Source organism: Lathyrus oleraceus, chromosome 4, assembly GCF_024323335.1.
Source record: "Lathyrus oleraceus cultivar Zhongwan6 chromosome 4, CAAS_Psat_ZW6_1.0, whole genome shotgun sequence".
Taxonomy (NCBI): Eukaryota; Viridiplantae; Streptophyta; class Magnoliopsida; order Fabales; family Fabaceae; genus Lathyrus; species Lathyrus oleraceus.
In genome coordinates, this window is record NC_066582.1 from 54,548,216 (window position 1) to 54,565,206 (window position 16,991).

General features: G+C 35.8%; 1 protein-coding gene across 4 annotated transcripts; it reads left to right on the top strand.

The window, feature by feature from the left end:
- Positions 1 to 11,822: 11,822 nt before the first annotated feature.
- LOC127073265 (uncharacterized) lies at positions 11,823 to 14,133 on the top strand. 4 transcript variants are annotated; one of them, XM_051014410.1, is made up of 2 exons: positions 11,823 to 12,698; positions 13,790 to 14,133. In XM_051014410.1, exon 1 carries the CDS (start codon positions 12,090 to 12,092, stop codon positions 12,615 to 12,617), a length of 528 nt encoding a protein of 175 aa, XP_050870367.1. In that variant the 5' UTR covers positions 11,823 to 12,089; the 3' UTR covers positions 12,618 to 12,698; positions 13,790 to 14,133. The 4 variants fall into 4 exon arrangements, with proteins under 4 accessions (XP_050870367.1, XP_050870368.1, XP_050870369.1 ...); XM_051014411.1 differs by lacking the exon at positions 13,790 to 14,133 and adding an exon at positions 12,915 to 13,506 and having other exon boundaries at positions 11,823 to 12,500; XM_051014412.1 differs by lacking the exon at positions 13,790 to 14,133 and adding an exon at positions 12,962 to 13,506 and having other exon boundaries at positions 11,823 to 12,500.
- The last annotated feature ends 2,858 nt before the right edge of the window (positions 14,134 to 16,991 follow it).

The following is a 16,991-nucleotide window of genomic DNA, read 5'->3' on the forward strand; positions in this document are numbered from 1 at the left end:
AAACTCCTTCATCAATATGCATGTGGTATCGAATTTTTGGTATCAGAGGTATATTACTAATTGCCCATGTCTCTAGTTCCTCTTGAATCGTGTCCTTCTATGGACGTGAGACCGTCATGGTTCCTCTATGAATCTGGCTATTACTAGACTGAAGTCCTACCTAACTCCAAAATATATGCATGCATGATTATGTATAAAAGCAAGCATACAACTCAACATTCATAAAAATATCATTATCAAAACATCGTCAAAACATCATCAAAATATCCTCGTCAAAACATCATCAAGATAAGATTTCACTATTTAACCAATATAATGTCAATCACAGATTGTCACTGTAATCTCTTCGGATTATTAATCTAAAAAAAACATATTTCTCATCTCAACAAGAGTAAAGTTATATTATTACTCAACAGCTCTAACTCATCAAAATACTTAGAATTTCTCAAAATTTTATTATATTAGTCATAATTCAATAGAGTCCTCAAAAGGCTAAAAAACAAATCAACATCTCTCAACTCTCAAATTGACTATAGAGTACCCTAAAGTACTCTAAAGTATTTAGAAGTGCTCTAAGGGCAACTCTTCACAGATGATAACTCTACTAATTTAAGCACTAACAATTCAACTCATATTGCTCTAAAATGACCCTAAGGTTACCAAAAGGTCACTGACGTGAAAAATTGCTCAAAATATGCCAAAAAAAACTCTTCGAACTTGAAAACTACCGAAAATTCCCCAAACCACCCGGACCCGCCGTGAGACCCAAAATCGTCGTTGCATACCATTGTCGACGGCCTTCGCCCCCCGGCCACCCGGGGAGGCTTCCGCTTGACAGCCACCGCTGCCAACCCGCAGCATTGCACCCTCTAGCCGTCTCCTTACGACACGGTTTGCAGCCACGACACACCACCTTGCAGCTAAGACTGAACCCCGACCTCCGCCGTCTGGCGCGACCTGACTGTCGTCCTCTGGCACTGATGCATCTCTGATCCACGGCTGACTCTAGTCGCCGCAGTCCAGTGAGGCTTGTCGCCATGACACCTGTCGTGTGGCCCGTTCTATTCTGGCGTCGTCGCGCCCCCGAAACCCGGATTTTTGATTTTTCTCAAAATTCCCGATTTTTCTGTTTTCCGTGCAAAAGTCTTATTTTTTATTTTTTGTGAAAAAAAACAATTTTTGAAAAAGTTAGATTTTCTAACAATTGGGAAAATTTGGAAAAACAGGTCGTAAGGTTTCTGACATTTTTGGGGAAACACGACCAAATAGGGTTGCTTAAAAAATTATACAGGCATCAACAATTCTATTACAACACAATTGTTACAACCAAATCTGTATTCTCATCAGCAATTATATTCATGCATCAATAAACCAATTATGGTGACCATAGGGGATTTTTTCCAAATCCCAATTGGTCACCTACGGTAATACAACAAAACATAGAGTTATTCATCGATTAAGGACAATAAGTTTTTTCCTAAACCATATTTGGCGAAACACATTAAAGAAGGAAAAATAGCCTAAATCTTGGCGCCGATGGGAGAGTAAGGACCCCTCACCACCCTGACTAACTATTATCACGCATCAATAAAAAGTTAAGAGAGTCATATAATTTGGGATCGAGGTGGAAATAAGAACTAATATAAAAAAAGGTGGTGTTCACTACACTTCGTTTAGTGATCACAACCCCGATGGAAACCCAAAACGCGCCTATAAATACAAAATATCTTTTCATCATATTGTAGCACCTCAAATTTGCACCTATCATTGTACATACATTCTCATATTAGGTCATAGCATAACATGGTCCACTGCATAGCATTGCATTGTCCCATTTGCCTCAAGTGCAAGCCAATCAAGAAATTAGGTCAAACTGGTCAGGAGATCAGTCAGTCAAGCAAGCAAGCACAATTCTCAAGGAGCCAAGGCCCTGGGGTTGGTCCAACATGTTCACATGACTTGGGGATCCATTTGAAGTGTTTTGGTCAAGGATTGGATGTTCAGAAGTCATCAGTCAATGCACAGTCAGTCAGAAACCCTAAAAGTCAACTGTGGGTCAACTGTCCATTTAATCAGTGATTTGATGGTTGGATTTGGTTTGAGAGGTCTCATTCATGTCCAAATAGGCCTCATATATCATGTCAAACACCATCATGGAAGAATTTGAAGCCAGATCAAAAGTTTCCAAAAATGGAAACTGGACCTGTAACTGAAACTTACCAAAAATGGAAAGTCTTGATCCTCAAACTTACATCATGATACAAGCTTCAAATGAATTTTTTCCCAACATGAAAGTTGAAGATCTTGTTCTCCCATTTCCAAAAAGTCCAAGAACTCTCAATTCCTATGTATGGTTGGCAAGTTATGATCGAATCGTTTTCAGAAATTCTTGAACTTCAAAAGGCCATATCTCTCAAACCATTTGGCCAATTTGGGTGGGGTTTTTTCCTACAAGTCACATTTGATCCCCTCTTTCCAAATATGTAACTTTCATGCATCAAAACATTACCAATCAAAATGGCATTTTTGAACCTACTTGAATTAATTTTAAGTAAGGTGAAAAAGTGAAGTTTTAAAATAATCATTTCCAACCATTTCTACTATCCAAACATGTTCTGAAATGTGGTTTATGACCTGTTGCAAGCCCATTTCCATGCAGTACACACACCCATCACCTAGTTGCTTGAAAATTGGAAAGAAAGTACATGTTTCAACCACTCTATCCCCCATTTTTCATGGACTTGGATTTGTACCATCAAACAGCAGAGATTATCATGATTTTCTGTCAATTGAAACCCCTAACTAGCAGCCATAACACAACAGAAAAACTCTCATTCTCTCAATTGGCATTTTCACACTTTTGCAAAATCTGCCAAAAACTCAAAGTAACCCGAGCAAGTTTTGTTGGTTTTCTTCATCCAAGCAACATTGTGAACCTTTTTTAAACTCCATTCCTGAACTGTAAAGCCTTACCATGCTGCTGCTACATGAAGCACCATTAATGGCAGAAGCTATTTAGAGCCAAACCAGGTTGTTTCAATCCAAGATTTCTTCACCATCCATCTTGTAGAAGCCTAAGGCGCATCTGTTTTGAGTCAAAGCCACCAAACAACATCGGAATCACAACTGTTCATCAAGTTTGGTAAGTTTTCGACCATGGCCATTTGCAAAATTATGAGATGCTTATTATAGATCTTTTTGTGCTGAGAATGATGAAGTTTAAACCAATGAAAATGGTTAAGTATGCTGAAAGTTATGCTGAGTTGAAAATTGATGTATGAACATGTTTCCACTTGGTTCTTTCTTATTAGCCCGATTTCTTGAAAATGGTTGTTGGATTATGTATGGACATTGCTTGCTGGTCATGTTGATGTCCTTTTTTCTTGTTTCTGGGCATTTTTGAAAAATCACGATTTGAAGGTGATGGATGTTGTTACTGTGTGTTTGAAACCCTAGAAATATCCAAGCCATGCCCAGAACTGGTTTTTCTCACGTGCTGCATGCCCCCATTAACCAAGAGCCAATCAAATTATTTCGTTTCATGGCCCAAAACGACCGCGTTTAGATAAGTGGCACAAATAATTACAAAACTGCCATTCCCGTGCCCCATGTCCCATTAAACCATGTTGTTTTTTCCATTTTTATTTCATTTGTATGCTCATCTTGCAAAAATCATAACTTCATCATGTTTGATCCAATTTGAATGGGATTTTTTGCATTGTCTTCATCATGACCTCTAGTATTTTATCATAATTTTTCCAGAATTTTGTGATCAATGGATTTTAATTGGTATTAAGGTTTGTGACATGTGCTCATATTTTGTACACTTTGCCAAAACATTTGTGAAATGGTGATACTTTATCCAATGGCTCCCAAATTTTTTGTGCTTAAACTAGACACACTCATGGTGATTTTGGTGTAGAGTTTGTGAATTTATCATTGCTGGTTTGTGAGTTATGAATTTTTGAATTAGGGTGTGACAATTTGTGTCACACCATTGATGTCCAACTTCATAATTTTCATTACCATGCTTCTTGACCTCCAATTGATCTGATTTTTTGCATGAACCTACTCTTGTATGTCTAGTTTACATGTGAATTTTCTTGGAATTATTTGTGGCATTTCCTAATTGTTTGAGATTTTCTCCCTTGCTTGGTCATATGTTGACTTTTGGTGACACATGTTCCCATTTCATTTGTGAAATTCTCATACTTTATTAGATGGACATGAAATTTTACATGAGATAACTAGACACCCTCATCTTTGCCATGGTTTTAGTCCCATTCATTTATCATACACCATCCCTGATTTATGATTTTTCTAAGTTGATGCATGTTTGGTTGACTTCTTTGAGCATGTTCAAAATTGCTTTGACTTTCTGATTTTTATTGACTGCCTTCCACTTGTCCAAATGAGATGAAATTTGACATGCTTACCATGCTGTGGGTTGTTATTGGTCATGATTTATTTGGTGATTTTTGGAAATGTTTAAGATTGCTTTTGAGTTAAGTCTTTCTGTTGACTCCTATGAGCTTCTGTTTGCAACACTTTGACCTAAATTGTTCATGAAATGATGATGATGATTGATATGAATGTGAACCCAATTGGTTGTGTTTCTTAATTGTTTGAACATGATTTTGGATGCTTGCCCTTTGCTGTTTTGACTTTTTCATTCCTTTTTTTGACCCTAGGCTTGTCCTAGTGGTCCTGTTACTCACCTTTGAGTTCATGTTTTCAGGTTGACCAACAAATGACCAATGAGACCAATTCTTTTTGATTGAGCTTGCTTGAATATCATTGTCTAACCTCTTGGTTTTGTAGGTGGCTTGACTCATATGATTTGAGTTTTGTGCTTTGCACATTGGTCCCTCTGTGTTGACTGTAGTTTCCCAATTCCTTTTGCTTTGACTGTTGAACTGTGTACTGATTTGTTTGACCATTTCAGGTACCATTAGTTGCTTAAGTTCTTTGAACTTGCTTTGCTTTGCTATTTAGCAACTTGCTTGAGGTATATTTCTAATCTTCATGTAGTCTGGAAGACCTGGCCTGTTACTTGGCCAGGCAACTGTCTGAAGCCCTCCTTAAGAGGCAATGTTTGTGACTGTTTACTTTTGTCCTTGCATAGAGTCAAAGACCTCCTAAGTGAAGAGGCAATTGGCAGAACCCCAGGGATAAGCAACCTATCCCCTGCTATTTTGTGTGTCATCTGCTTTGCTCACACCACTGTGTTGAGGCATTACAGATAAAAACCCAAGATCTTGTGCAATTGTACAGTTGAGTCAGTTTTAAATGTGTAGAAGGGTTCCCACTTTCTGAACCCACACATTCTTGTCTTAAGCTCTCCCAGGCCAGGGATAAGAGCTGTGAAGTCTTATCTTCACTCACCTTTCATCTGCTTCACCTTAGCCCCTCAATGGCAAGGTTAAGAGCACATTTACCCCGTTCCAGAGGTTTGTTTGTTGAGGTTGATATGACCCCTCGACTAAAACCTAACCCTTGTTTGAGCCACTTGCTTGTGTATAGTGTGTGCTATCTGTGCTTGTATGTTTGTTTGACTTGCTTCCTGTGCAAGTTAGGGTTAGTTTAGACTTGCTTCCTGTGCAAGTTAGGTTTTGCTTGGCTTGCTTCCTGTGCAAGTCAAGTGTGTGTGTGGCTTGCTTCCTGTGCAAGTCATGATTAGGATAGGCTGGCTCCCTGTGCCAGTTAGCTAGAAACCTTAACTTAGGGATGATCTTGCATGATAACATCTAGGCTCGAGTCGTAGTCTCCCTAGTTGTGTCTCCCTCTGTTATCTGGTTAGGCTAGATCCTTGTCCCTGCGTAGGGGAACTACATCGCCCTGATCTTCACACCAGATGAAGTATGTAGGCAGGAGATTGAGCTGATCTCTCCGGGCGCCCTTTTTTTTCTTTTTTGTGTGAGTTGTTTGACAATTGCTAGGCTCGAGTGCCTGACTCCTTAGCAATCTGTTGTCCGTTTGTTTGTGTGTGTGCTTGACAGTTATAGGCTCGAGTCCCCGACTCCCTATTAACTTGTTGTGTTGTTGTGTGCTTGGAAGCTGGTGTAAGACCATCGAGTGGCATTCGGGTTCCAGTGTGTGTGCGTTTTGGTTCGGATGCCGATGTAAGTCCAGTGATTGGCATTCGGGCTCCACGTTTACCTTTGTCTGTTTGTTTGTGTGCGTGTCAGCCGAGCTACGAATGCTCTGATTCTTCTCTCGTCCGAGAAGATACGTATGCATAGGATGCGATATCCTAGCGAGCATGTGTCGTTTCCCCAGTCCGAACTACTTCGACTCTGATGTCTATGCCTGATAGACTAAGTAGGCCCAGGATACGATGTCCTGCCGAGTCAGTTTCAGTCAGTTTCTTTTGTCTCTTTTCAGCCAGTGTGTGTGAGTTTGAGCAGTGTTTAGCAACCATTTTTCCTTCCTATTGTGCGTGGATCCCGTCGAGTACGACGGATGCGTAGGGGTGCTAATACCTTCCCTTCGCATAACCGACTCCCGAACCCATTCTCTTTGGTCGCGAGACCATGTTCTTTCCTAGGTTTACTTCGAGCGTTTCCTTTCCCTCTTTTGGGATAAATAACGCACGGTGGCGGCTCTGTTGTTCTTCTTTTCCCGCCGGTTTTTCGCGTGATGCGACACATATATGCACCCTAATCCATGTAAAAAATATGTATGAAATTCAATACCCAGATAAACCATCACGGAATCCGCATTTCATCTCAAACAAACCCCAAGATCAATATTGTATGTATGTATTAGTTATGTGCGTATGTGTGTGCGCGTGCGTGTGTGTGCAGGGACGGGGGCACGTGTATTAGTATTGAGACATGTGCCTCCACTATGTTTTTTAAACAAACTTTAATATATATATATATATATATATATATATATATATATATATATATATATATATATATATATATATATATATATATATATATATATATATATATATATATATATATATATATAATCAAAATAATATATTTAACTAAAATCATATATTTTAAATTAGTTGAAATAATATTATAATTATGAATATATTATTAAAAATTAGGTGAAAATCATAAAGTATATGAATATTTGTTTAGAATACTATTCAAAATTAATGTGAGTTTTTTTATTTTCAATGTCAATAATTAAATCAAAATATGTCAGATTAAATATACAAAAAAAATATTTTTCTTGATAATAAAATTTAGAAAATTATTAAATAATTTTTTAGAGATAAATTTTATTATAAAATAAATATTATATATATTTATGCTTTAAAAATAAATGGAAATAAATTTATATATTAATATATTGCCCCCATAGTTCAAAAATCTCGGGCTCCGTCTCTGTGTGTGTGTCAAAAAAGGGGTGAATTCGGATTTCAAAATTCGGACAAAGCCCTTGACAATATTTTACGCATTCCTTGGGTTTGTGTTGCATATCAATAGGGTGAATCCAAATTTCAAAATCCGGACAAACCCCATAACATTATTTACACCCATTGACAGTAATTTAGAAGAAATTTTCATAATAATAAACCATACATTATAAGTCATTTATAAGTCATTCCCACAATAAACCATACGCATTAGTCATTCATTAATAAGATCAAAATTTTCAAAATAATGTTGGTAAACCATACATGAGTCGTTCATAAAATACAACCAACCATACAAAATTTCAAATTGTTAAGATCAAAATACAAATTAAAATACAACTATTGGGTATATCTAATGCCCATGTTCCTCTTCCGCATCCTATATTGCAACACATGTCGTGCCTCTGCTAAGATTGTCTGTAGAGTGACCATCTAAGTAGTGCCTTCCTGAAACATGCCTCTAGTTGTGGCCTCTCTCCCAATAGCCACAATATGGTGACTTACATGTAATATATCCACGACATAGTCTGCCCTTGATGGTTTCTCTTATATTATCTCCTTCTGGCTATGGTGTAATGTAAGGATGAGACAATATATAAAACCATTAGATGTAACTTTATATTGTACTCCATAGATGTAGAGCTTATATACTACTACATCACTTGTCACTAGATGCTCATGGGAGTCCGCAAATATGACATCAATATCTTTGTAAAGGACATTGGCAAGAGCAACAATATAAGGTATATAGGTATACCCTGCAGATATCTAAATTTTTGCGGTACTCACTCAGGTAGATGTGGGTACATAAGTTGAGATCCATAATCCATCCATCTATAGTACCAAGATATCACCTCCAAGGATCGTGTCTAATGGTACTCATTATACGGTGTGAAACAGATATCATCTGGTAGGATGCAGTAAAGAAAAAGTCGGATCGGCTTGATCTCTATATTACACCTGAGTGGGATAATCAAGCATGCACGTGGAAAAAGCCTTAGTACAATATATATCCCCAACTGAGAATACATGGAATTTTTCAGAGAATCAATGCCTAAAAGGTAAAATATCAGTAAGGGTGTAGAACAAGTATTATGAAATTAATATAATTAAAGGTGCAAATAAATTACCGTAAATAGACAGTTCTTCCTATCATCTGTATCGTCTTTCATTGACTACTTTTAGCTAACTTAGAGTAGAGAGGTAAACCAAATAAGATGCCCTCAAATTGTACTCGTGAATCCTCTCCAAGTTAATGACATATTTAATGTAGACAATGTTGACATATGTCACACTTTTGTCCACAAATATACTCGTGTCAACCAAAACCATGACATATATTCTCAATTCACATACTCTATGATAGGAAATATGTGCATGATCGCTCGCACTATCGACAATTACTTTCAAGTGGTGAACATAGTTTTTAACATGGAATGGAAATACGTATGACATTCTCTGGTGTCTTCTATCTCCTCATAGGATTTACTAGGATCAACTCATAAATATGCCACCATCAGGTTGAGTGCCTCAAGTCTATTAATCATAGAGTGATCCAATAATCTTCTTGTTATCGGAATATGTAGAGGACATGATATGTCATCAAGGGCAATGGTCATCTCGTTGATCGGTAGATGAAATAACGACGTCTTTGCATTCCATATCTCCACAAATGCATACAATAGACCATGGTCAATATAACCATATCCAGTTCTGCAAAATTTATTCAACCAAAATAACTCTATGACATCAATAAATCATGGTTCAGCTGGTTGCAGAAATATTTATGCATTCTTACCATGGTTTTATGCATTTCAATGGCTCATGGATTTGCAAATAAAAAATACATCATCATCACACAGTTAAACCAGTATAACACTTATGTTTAAAAGTGAAAATAAAGATTTAAGTTACCTCTCCCTCCCACACGTTCCAAGCAACATGGTGTGCATATAGAGGAAGTAGTGAAGTGTCTTCAGGGCCTCCCGAAAAACTAACATGTACGACAACACCAGGTTCAACATCACATACATTAACATGTACTGGAGCTGCGGGAAGGCGGTGCTCCAATTTTAGGTTACAAGGGTCTAACTTTGTTCCTAAGCACTAAAGCATGTTGGATCACTTTACTATGTTTCAATCTTTTTTTGGTCGTTAGCCATGTTTTCTATAATCAAACAAGAAAATGCATATCATAATTAAAGAAGCATAAACAATGTATTAGCAAACCAAATAAAAAATTGAATGCAAAATAGATAAATCTATATTTTGTTTATCCGGACTGCACGAACCCAGAACATAAACAAAAACATAGCACTACTAACCCTAAGCCTCAAATGTTACAAATTCATACCTATCTAATTAGGAAAAAATAAACATAGCTATATTTCATGTAACCTAATGTAGCATAACTATAACCTATTTAGGAAATGCATGCATCAAATGTGAGAAATACTAAATGTAAAAAATTGAGAAATTTACCAATTATGAAAGATGAATGATCTTACCTTGAATGTATTGACGTAGAAGTTGAGATATGTGATAAGCTTGAATGTAGTGGAGTAGAAGTTGTGAGAAATGTTGAAAAATGTTGGAATATGAGTAGCCACTAGTGAGCTCTATTTTCACTTGTGTGCAACATTGATGAAATGAAAGGGAAGTTATAAGGAAAACTATGAGCGTGAATAATTTTTAAACTTTAATTTTGCATGGTTTTGAGATTGGGTTTAGTGTGGAGTGTTGGGGTGCATCAGAATTTCAATATTCGTAATGCGTGCATTCAAAATTCAAAATTCGGACCTATTTCTTACCTTTTATTTGACGTGTTTTAGAGAGAGTTTATTGTCTATTTGATGCATCCAAATTTCAAAATCTGGATTCTAAACATATTTTTTGGAATTTCGCTAGGGTGTATGAGTAAGATACATGGTGTAATGAATAATGCTCATATAAAAATTTGTTTGAATTAGAAATGATAAAAGCGATCTATCAAAGTTTTTCTTGGGATGCAAATAGAATATTTTCCAATAAAAACAAGACAAGGCCCATAGTAAAAGTACGACTCCAGAAAAAAAGGGTTGCTCTTCCCATCCTTAGTGGTGAATAATTACCCTATATAAAACCAAAATTTCTCTCCACTAATTCGGAGGTATACTTCCGTATGCACCCCATCTACACCACATGCCTTTGAAAGTGAGTGACACTCTCATTTTGTCATAATTTAGTACACAAATGCATCACTGTAAAATTTCTAAAAGTATACTTCTGTAATAACCCTTAGGCAGTAACATTTGACATTTTTAAAGAAATACAATAATGTAATAAATGTACTTATGTTATAGATAGTTTATAATAAATATAGTATCATAAGATTGAAATCTCATACACTCATGTACTTATGTAATAGGTAATTTGTTAGCAATTAAATCATACACATATGTAATAAGATTGAAATCTCATATATTTGAATCAATTTAGAATCCATAATACTATCAAAATGATAAATTACAAACTATAATATATCAAATTTCCATAGTACAAATATTATCAAATACTAATGGGTACCCACTGTTCCTTCTCTTCCTTATGTACAACAATGTTGTTTGTGCCTCAAATATTACCTCTCTCTATACCCGCTTGTGCAATATCTATAATACAATGACATGTAATGGATAACTCACTATTTATGAGTGATTCAAGCCCTTAACACTTGAATTTTTTTATTAACAAGCTTTATTAAGATAATTAAAGTTTATTTTGTTGTTTTAAGTCATTTTGTAAATAGTACCATATGTGCTCTCTTTTGTGAGTTTTTATGTGTTTGTCACTTCTATAAGACTGATGTATGATAAGTTATGGTACGAAAAACTGGAGTCATTTCTACCTCAAATTTCAGCAAAGTCTTAGATGCAAAAGAGTTTATAAGGACTGAAGGTATATGGCATTAGACCAAACATCGAAAAAAGGTGAAGATTGAAGTGCAAGTGAGCTAAAAATTTGGATGGATAAGATCAAACACTATAAGACAAAAAATTTACAAAAATTGATATGCACAAAATTTTGCGCAAGTGTCTATCTATGCAGTTGTCCTACCATAGGATGTGTTGTCTCGTGCATGCTGGAAATCGTAATACTTGAACCTAATTTGAAGGAAAGAAGAAGGAATATGTTGTGCTAATTGGACTTGAGAAATGGTGAATTTTGGGGTATTATAAAATTGACTTGGTATATTTGCATGAAATGAGGAAGAGAAAAAATCTGACATTTATCTTACTTAAAACTTCTTTAAAGATATATTTCTATATTTTAGATAAAATAAAAATGTAAATCACTTCCAAACGAATGTGAGAATGTGACGTGGATGACATGTGTATATTTCTATATTATAGCAAACTTTTTTTTTCATAAGGATGTGTGACCACCACTAATAATGCAATAAGCAATCCTAAGAAAAAAAACTCACAAGTAAATTTGAGGCCCATAAGCCCAACCTAGTCCTTGAAATTGGCTACAGCATAGTCCAAGAAAAACACGACATACAACTACCATTTCACGGTTAAACTGCCACGTCATCAACTTTTGTGAAACTTGTAGCCTCAACTATTCTTCAGACAAATCTTTAACCAATTGAATTTGTCTTTCGCTTCTAATCTTCGGCTGAAAAAAAAACGAAATCAAACTTCGCATATTCACCTGCGTGAGATTCACGATGATCATGATCGCCGACACCGTCACTGTTATCGCCGCCAAAAGCATCTGTATCCTCCGTGGCTATCAATTCTCCGTCTCCGATTCATCTGCCGATCAGATCTCAGCTATGATTCACCCTTGCGATGCGGTGGCGCCACCGCCGGTGAAACCTAGTACACATAGGACACCGAGGAGGACGCTTACCCGGAGAAAACGACGAACAAGACGGAAGTTGTCCGGCGATGATTCTGGAGGGGAGGGATTATTCTTCGGTGATGGCGGTGATGGTGTTTTTGGAAGTGGAAGTGGAGGTTTTGGTGGCGGCGGTGGTGGAGGTGGTGGTGATTGGAATTTTAATAGATTTGGAGAGGGAGATAATTGGGATGAACGTTCGTCGTTGCCGGATCCGGCGTTTGATTTTGTTTATCAGGTTTTATCTTGGATTATGCTATCGAATTGTTTGCATTTTGCTTTCAAGAAAATTGTTAGAATGATTGTTGATTCTGATAGGGAAAAAGTTCCTACCAGATTGACTCCAATTTGCTGATTTGGTTGGTATATTTTCTGATCCATTCTTCACACCTTGAATCCTCATATCAATGCTGATGGTTGGGTTGTGATGGTTATGGTAGGATTTGTTTTACTTTATTATAATTAAATTTGGCAATTACTGTGAATATTGTACATAGTTTATCATCTAATAAGAATTGCTATCTTATTTCTCTGTAAATTGTTGCTGCTTTTATGTGTATTACTTTGAAGGTTTGGATATATTTAATTTATAATATAGAATATTTGTTTGATCTGAATTTCGAACATGATTTATGCTACTAATAGTTTATAGGAAGCAATGCTTGTTGGTGAAGTTTGGGTCTGTTTGCTTCTCTCAAGGTCTCAGGTTCGATGCCACTAGGTAGGTCATGCTTGTATTAGGTCAGTCCATACGGAACACTGCTCTAGCTTTAAATGGGTCCTTCTCTAGCGAACTGAGGAATTGGTCCCTTGAATTAGTCGGCCTCAGGCACGATGCCAAGTTTCTAGGAAGCAATCTGGTTAAGTGTTGAATTATTAATCATTACTGCATGATTTGGGTTAGTTATATGTATTGTGTGCAAGGCAAGGCAAGGCATTCTCTTTTATGAGTTAATTTTTGTCATATGTTTGAGAGGATTGTACCAAAGAGAAGAAATAGATTTTTGGAATTTCCTTGGATATGAATCATCAGAGCACTATTTATCTATTAGGCCATTATTCCTTCATTGCATATGAACCATTGGATTTTGAAAGCTGGAGGAAAAAAATTGGAGACAATGCATTCACAAGATCATATTACCTCTTTAACAAATTTATTTTCTTGTGCCACTTCAATGTATGGGATTTTTTTATATTGTTGAAGGCAAAGAGAAGAAATAGATTTTTTTGGACTTTCCTTTGAAGTACCTTGAATGTTACTGTTTCTGCTGCAAAGTTTCTATTCTGTTTTGATCCTTCATTATGGTGTTCTGCCTTTTGGTGTTTTGTTGGATTCAAACTATTTTGCTTGTCTACACTTACACTTTTTATAAGCTCCTTGTCAACGATTTGAGAATAGTTTAAGGATTATTTGTTACATTTCTTTCTGTTTAGAGACTAAATAGTAGAGACAGTAACAATTTACATGGATAAATTGAAGGTTTATTTTGTTTAAGCTTGCTCACAAATGTTTCTTATTGACTTCAGTCAAAATTAAGTAAATGGACTAAATGTTAGTTGGTTCAGTGGTGATTGGTGCTGGATTTGATAGGGAGGATCATAATTCGATCTCCTGTAGCTGTGTTTATGAGGGAGCTGAAATCATTTGATGTCAGAATTAACTCTTGAACCGGATTAGTCGGTCCAGTGGACTGGATACCAGATACCGGTGGTGGAAAAAAAATTGAATTCTATTTTGGCTTCTTTTATCTTTCTTGGGTACCATGTTATGTTACCATGTTATGTTAGGAAGATCTCATATCTCCTTGAAAGTCATGAACATTCTTCGACCTTAAAAATGATATGAACCACTCTAGTAAGAAATGCAAATATTCTAAATAAGATTAATGATTTTAGAAAAGTTTGGTCCTAATGGCGTGAATTAAGTTGGCAAGAGTTTTGGAAGTTAATCTATCTATCACTTCCCCCTCTTTATGATGTGTTTCTATCTATCTTATTTCTTTCTTTGCTAAATAGCTAGCTTGCACCATGCACGATTTCAGTGAGTCTTGCATTTGCATCACGCTATAAACACTCTTTGGCTAGTAGCCGTGAGAGTTACTACTAGCTAGACTTTGATGTTTATTAGCTCATCATTTTTTTAATTTCAATCCAGACTGTAATAGAATTATCTATTACTCTCTCCGATTCTTTATAAGTGTCATTTTCTTGATAAATTTTTGTCTTTTTTAATTGTTACTTGTAAAATTTTAGGTAATATTAAATGTATTTTTGTCAAAATTACTCCAAAATAATTATTACGGAGAGAAAAAAAGTAAAATGAATGTAATAAATAATCAAGGGTATTATAGGTAAAATGATAATTCTTGTTTAAAAAGTAACAATAATGATTAACTTTATTAATATGTGTAAAAAAATCAAAAAAATATGACACTTAAGAAGGAACAAATGGAGTAGTTATTTATGAAATTTAAATTCTCTCTTAGGGTGTAATAATTGAGTGTGGAGACTGTAGCGGGGTATTCGTTACCTTTAGATTTATTGACTAAATCAAAAGTAAATCATACAAATCGATTCGCCACCGCACTTCTATTTATCCAAAGGAAAGGTTAGAAAGCGAACAAAAATCGAGAAATTTTATCGAATAAAAAACTAATAAAAATGTCAGAGATCGGAGTAAGGGGGTTGGTTATGCAATGGGAAGATTATAAGCACCCAAAACATCCTAGGTACTCCTAAGGAGCCCTTTTCACAATTGTTGTAAGGTAGGTTGGTATTTGTGAAAATTATTTGTGCAAACATGATTGGGGAGATGAGAGAAATAAAAATGTCAGAGATCGGGGTAAGGGGGTTGGTTATGCAATGGGAAGATTATAAGCACCCAAAACATCCTAGGTACTCCTAAGGAGCCCTTTTCACAATTGTTGTAAGGTAGGTTGGTATTTGTGAAAATTATTTGTGCAAACATGATTGGGGAAATGAGAGAAGAATGTACAAATTATTTACAATTTTGTGTTTGAATGGATAAACTCATTGCCTACGTACCATCTTAAAAAAGATTAGGATCAAAACCTCGTAGTTCGGGGTAAAAATCTCAAAACAAGTTGGTGAATTGATTGGTCCAAAAGCCTTAAGGTCTTTTGTTATCCAAGGGAGAAAACTCAACCTAAAATCACAAATCCACCATGTGAGGATAGCTTCAACATGCTAGTGAGGGGTTAACCTTATAATAAGCATGAAAGTCTTATGGTCCATCACTAAGGATATAGGTGAGTATTATATCAACCTTAAGGATAACTTAAACCTAATAGCTAATGTTTATGAAAAGTTTTGGTAAGAAGTGGCCATTGAAACCACAAAAATAATTGAGTGAGTTGTATTTACCAATGAAAAGTATTTACAAAATATGGTCAAAGTTGACTTAAAGATTCAATTCAAAATAAGTATTATGAAAAGAAGTTTTGGAAAATCAAAAGCATAATGCTTAGGTTTCTAATTTTGAAAACAAGTGTTAATGTTTGCACAAAAGTTTTGGCTTGGGTTAGAGTGGAGGGAAGAAGAAGAATGACTAAGGTCCTAAACATACAAGAGGTGAAGGGAGAGAAATAAAATCACAAATGGAGTTCCCTTCTTGAGATCATAGTGATGATCTAAGTAGCTCCCATCCTTTGGAATAAGCAAGCAAATAAGCAAATACTCAAGCAATCAAGCACACAATCACACAAGCTCCTAGGAATCTTCCAATGACTTTTGTATCTCTCACTTTAGAAGCTCATGACAATGGTTCTTCAATTAGACTCAAGTTGGAATCCCTAGCACAAGAACACACACATCAAAAAATTCTATAATGCAAACAAAGAAATGGGCAAGAGTGAGTTTAGAGGTTAGGTCCTTTCAAAGTCTTCAACATTAAGCATTCTAAAGGCATGAGGCCTAGTTGCTCTTTGACATTTATAGCACTCTAAAGGCATGAGGCCTAGTTGCTCTTTGAATCCATTTTGCATAGGGTATGTCCTAAAGTCTAAGTCCTTTTGTCCATTTGCATTTGGTTCACAACAATCAAAACAAAACACAAGCACAATAGAATATACACAATTATGTGCTCAAGTGAGCAAAAGACAAATTGCATTAACATAAACATGTGCTCAAGTGAGCAAAGGGCAAAAACAAATGAATAATATGTACAAGAATATTAAATTGCATTAATGTAAAGTGCAAGAATTAAAAGTTAATGGTCAATAGTTAGAGTTAGTGTGCCATAAGGCAATTTAGCGCTATGTTAAGCAATCGTAAGTGGACTAATGTAGTAGTCACACCTATCTGAGGCCGGTCAATAAAAATATAGGCAACGAACACAAGTTAGAGATCTTGATTAGTAAATCAAGCTCCTACAACTTGCCAGGCCAAAAGAAAGTGACAAATGATCTTGTATTGATTTAGGTTTTCATGCTTGATTAGGAAGCAACCTATCCTTAATGCAAAGTCATTCACTTGACCTTTGGATCAAGAGGAATTAGATTTGAATCAAGGAAGGTTAAACCTCCCATACATCAAGGCTAACCACCAACCTTTAACTCATTGATCAAAAAGAGAAAAAAAGATGAAGAAGAAGATGGATACGAATGTACATTAATTGAACTTCAAATAAAATAAGCAAATTGCATTGACCAAAGACAAATGGAATCAAGGTCAAACACTAGTAAACATAAGCAAAATGAAACTTAGAAGT

What these genes read in the sequence shown, in the direction of transcription:
- LOC127073265 (XM_051014410.1), top strand. Translation starts at nt 12,090, where the DNA reads ATGATCATGATCGCCGACACCGTCACTGTTATCGCCGCCAAAAGCATC.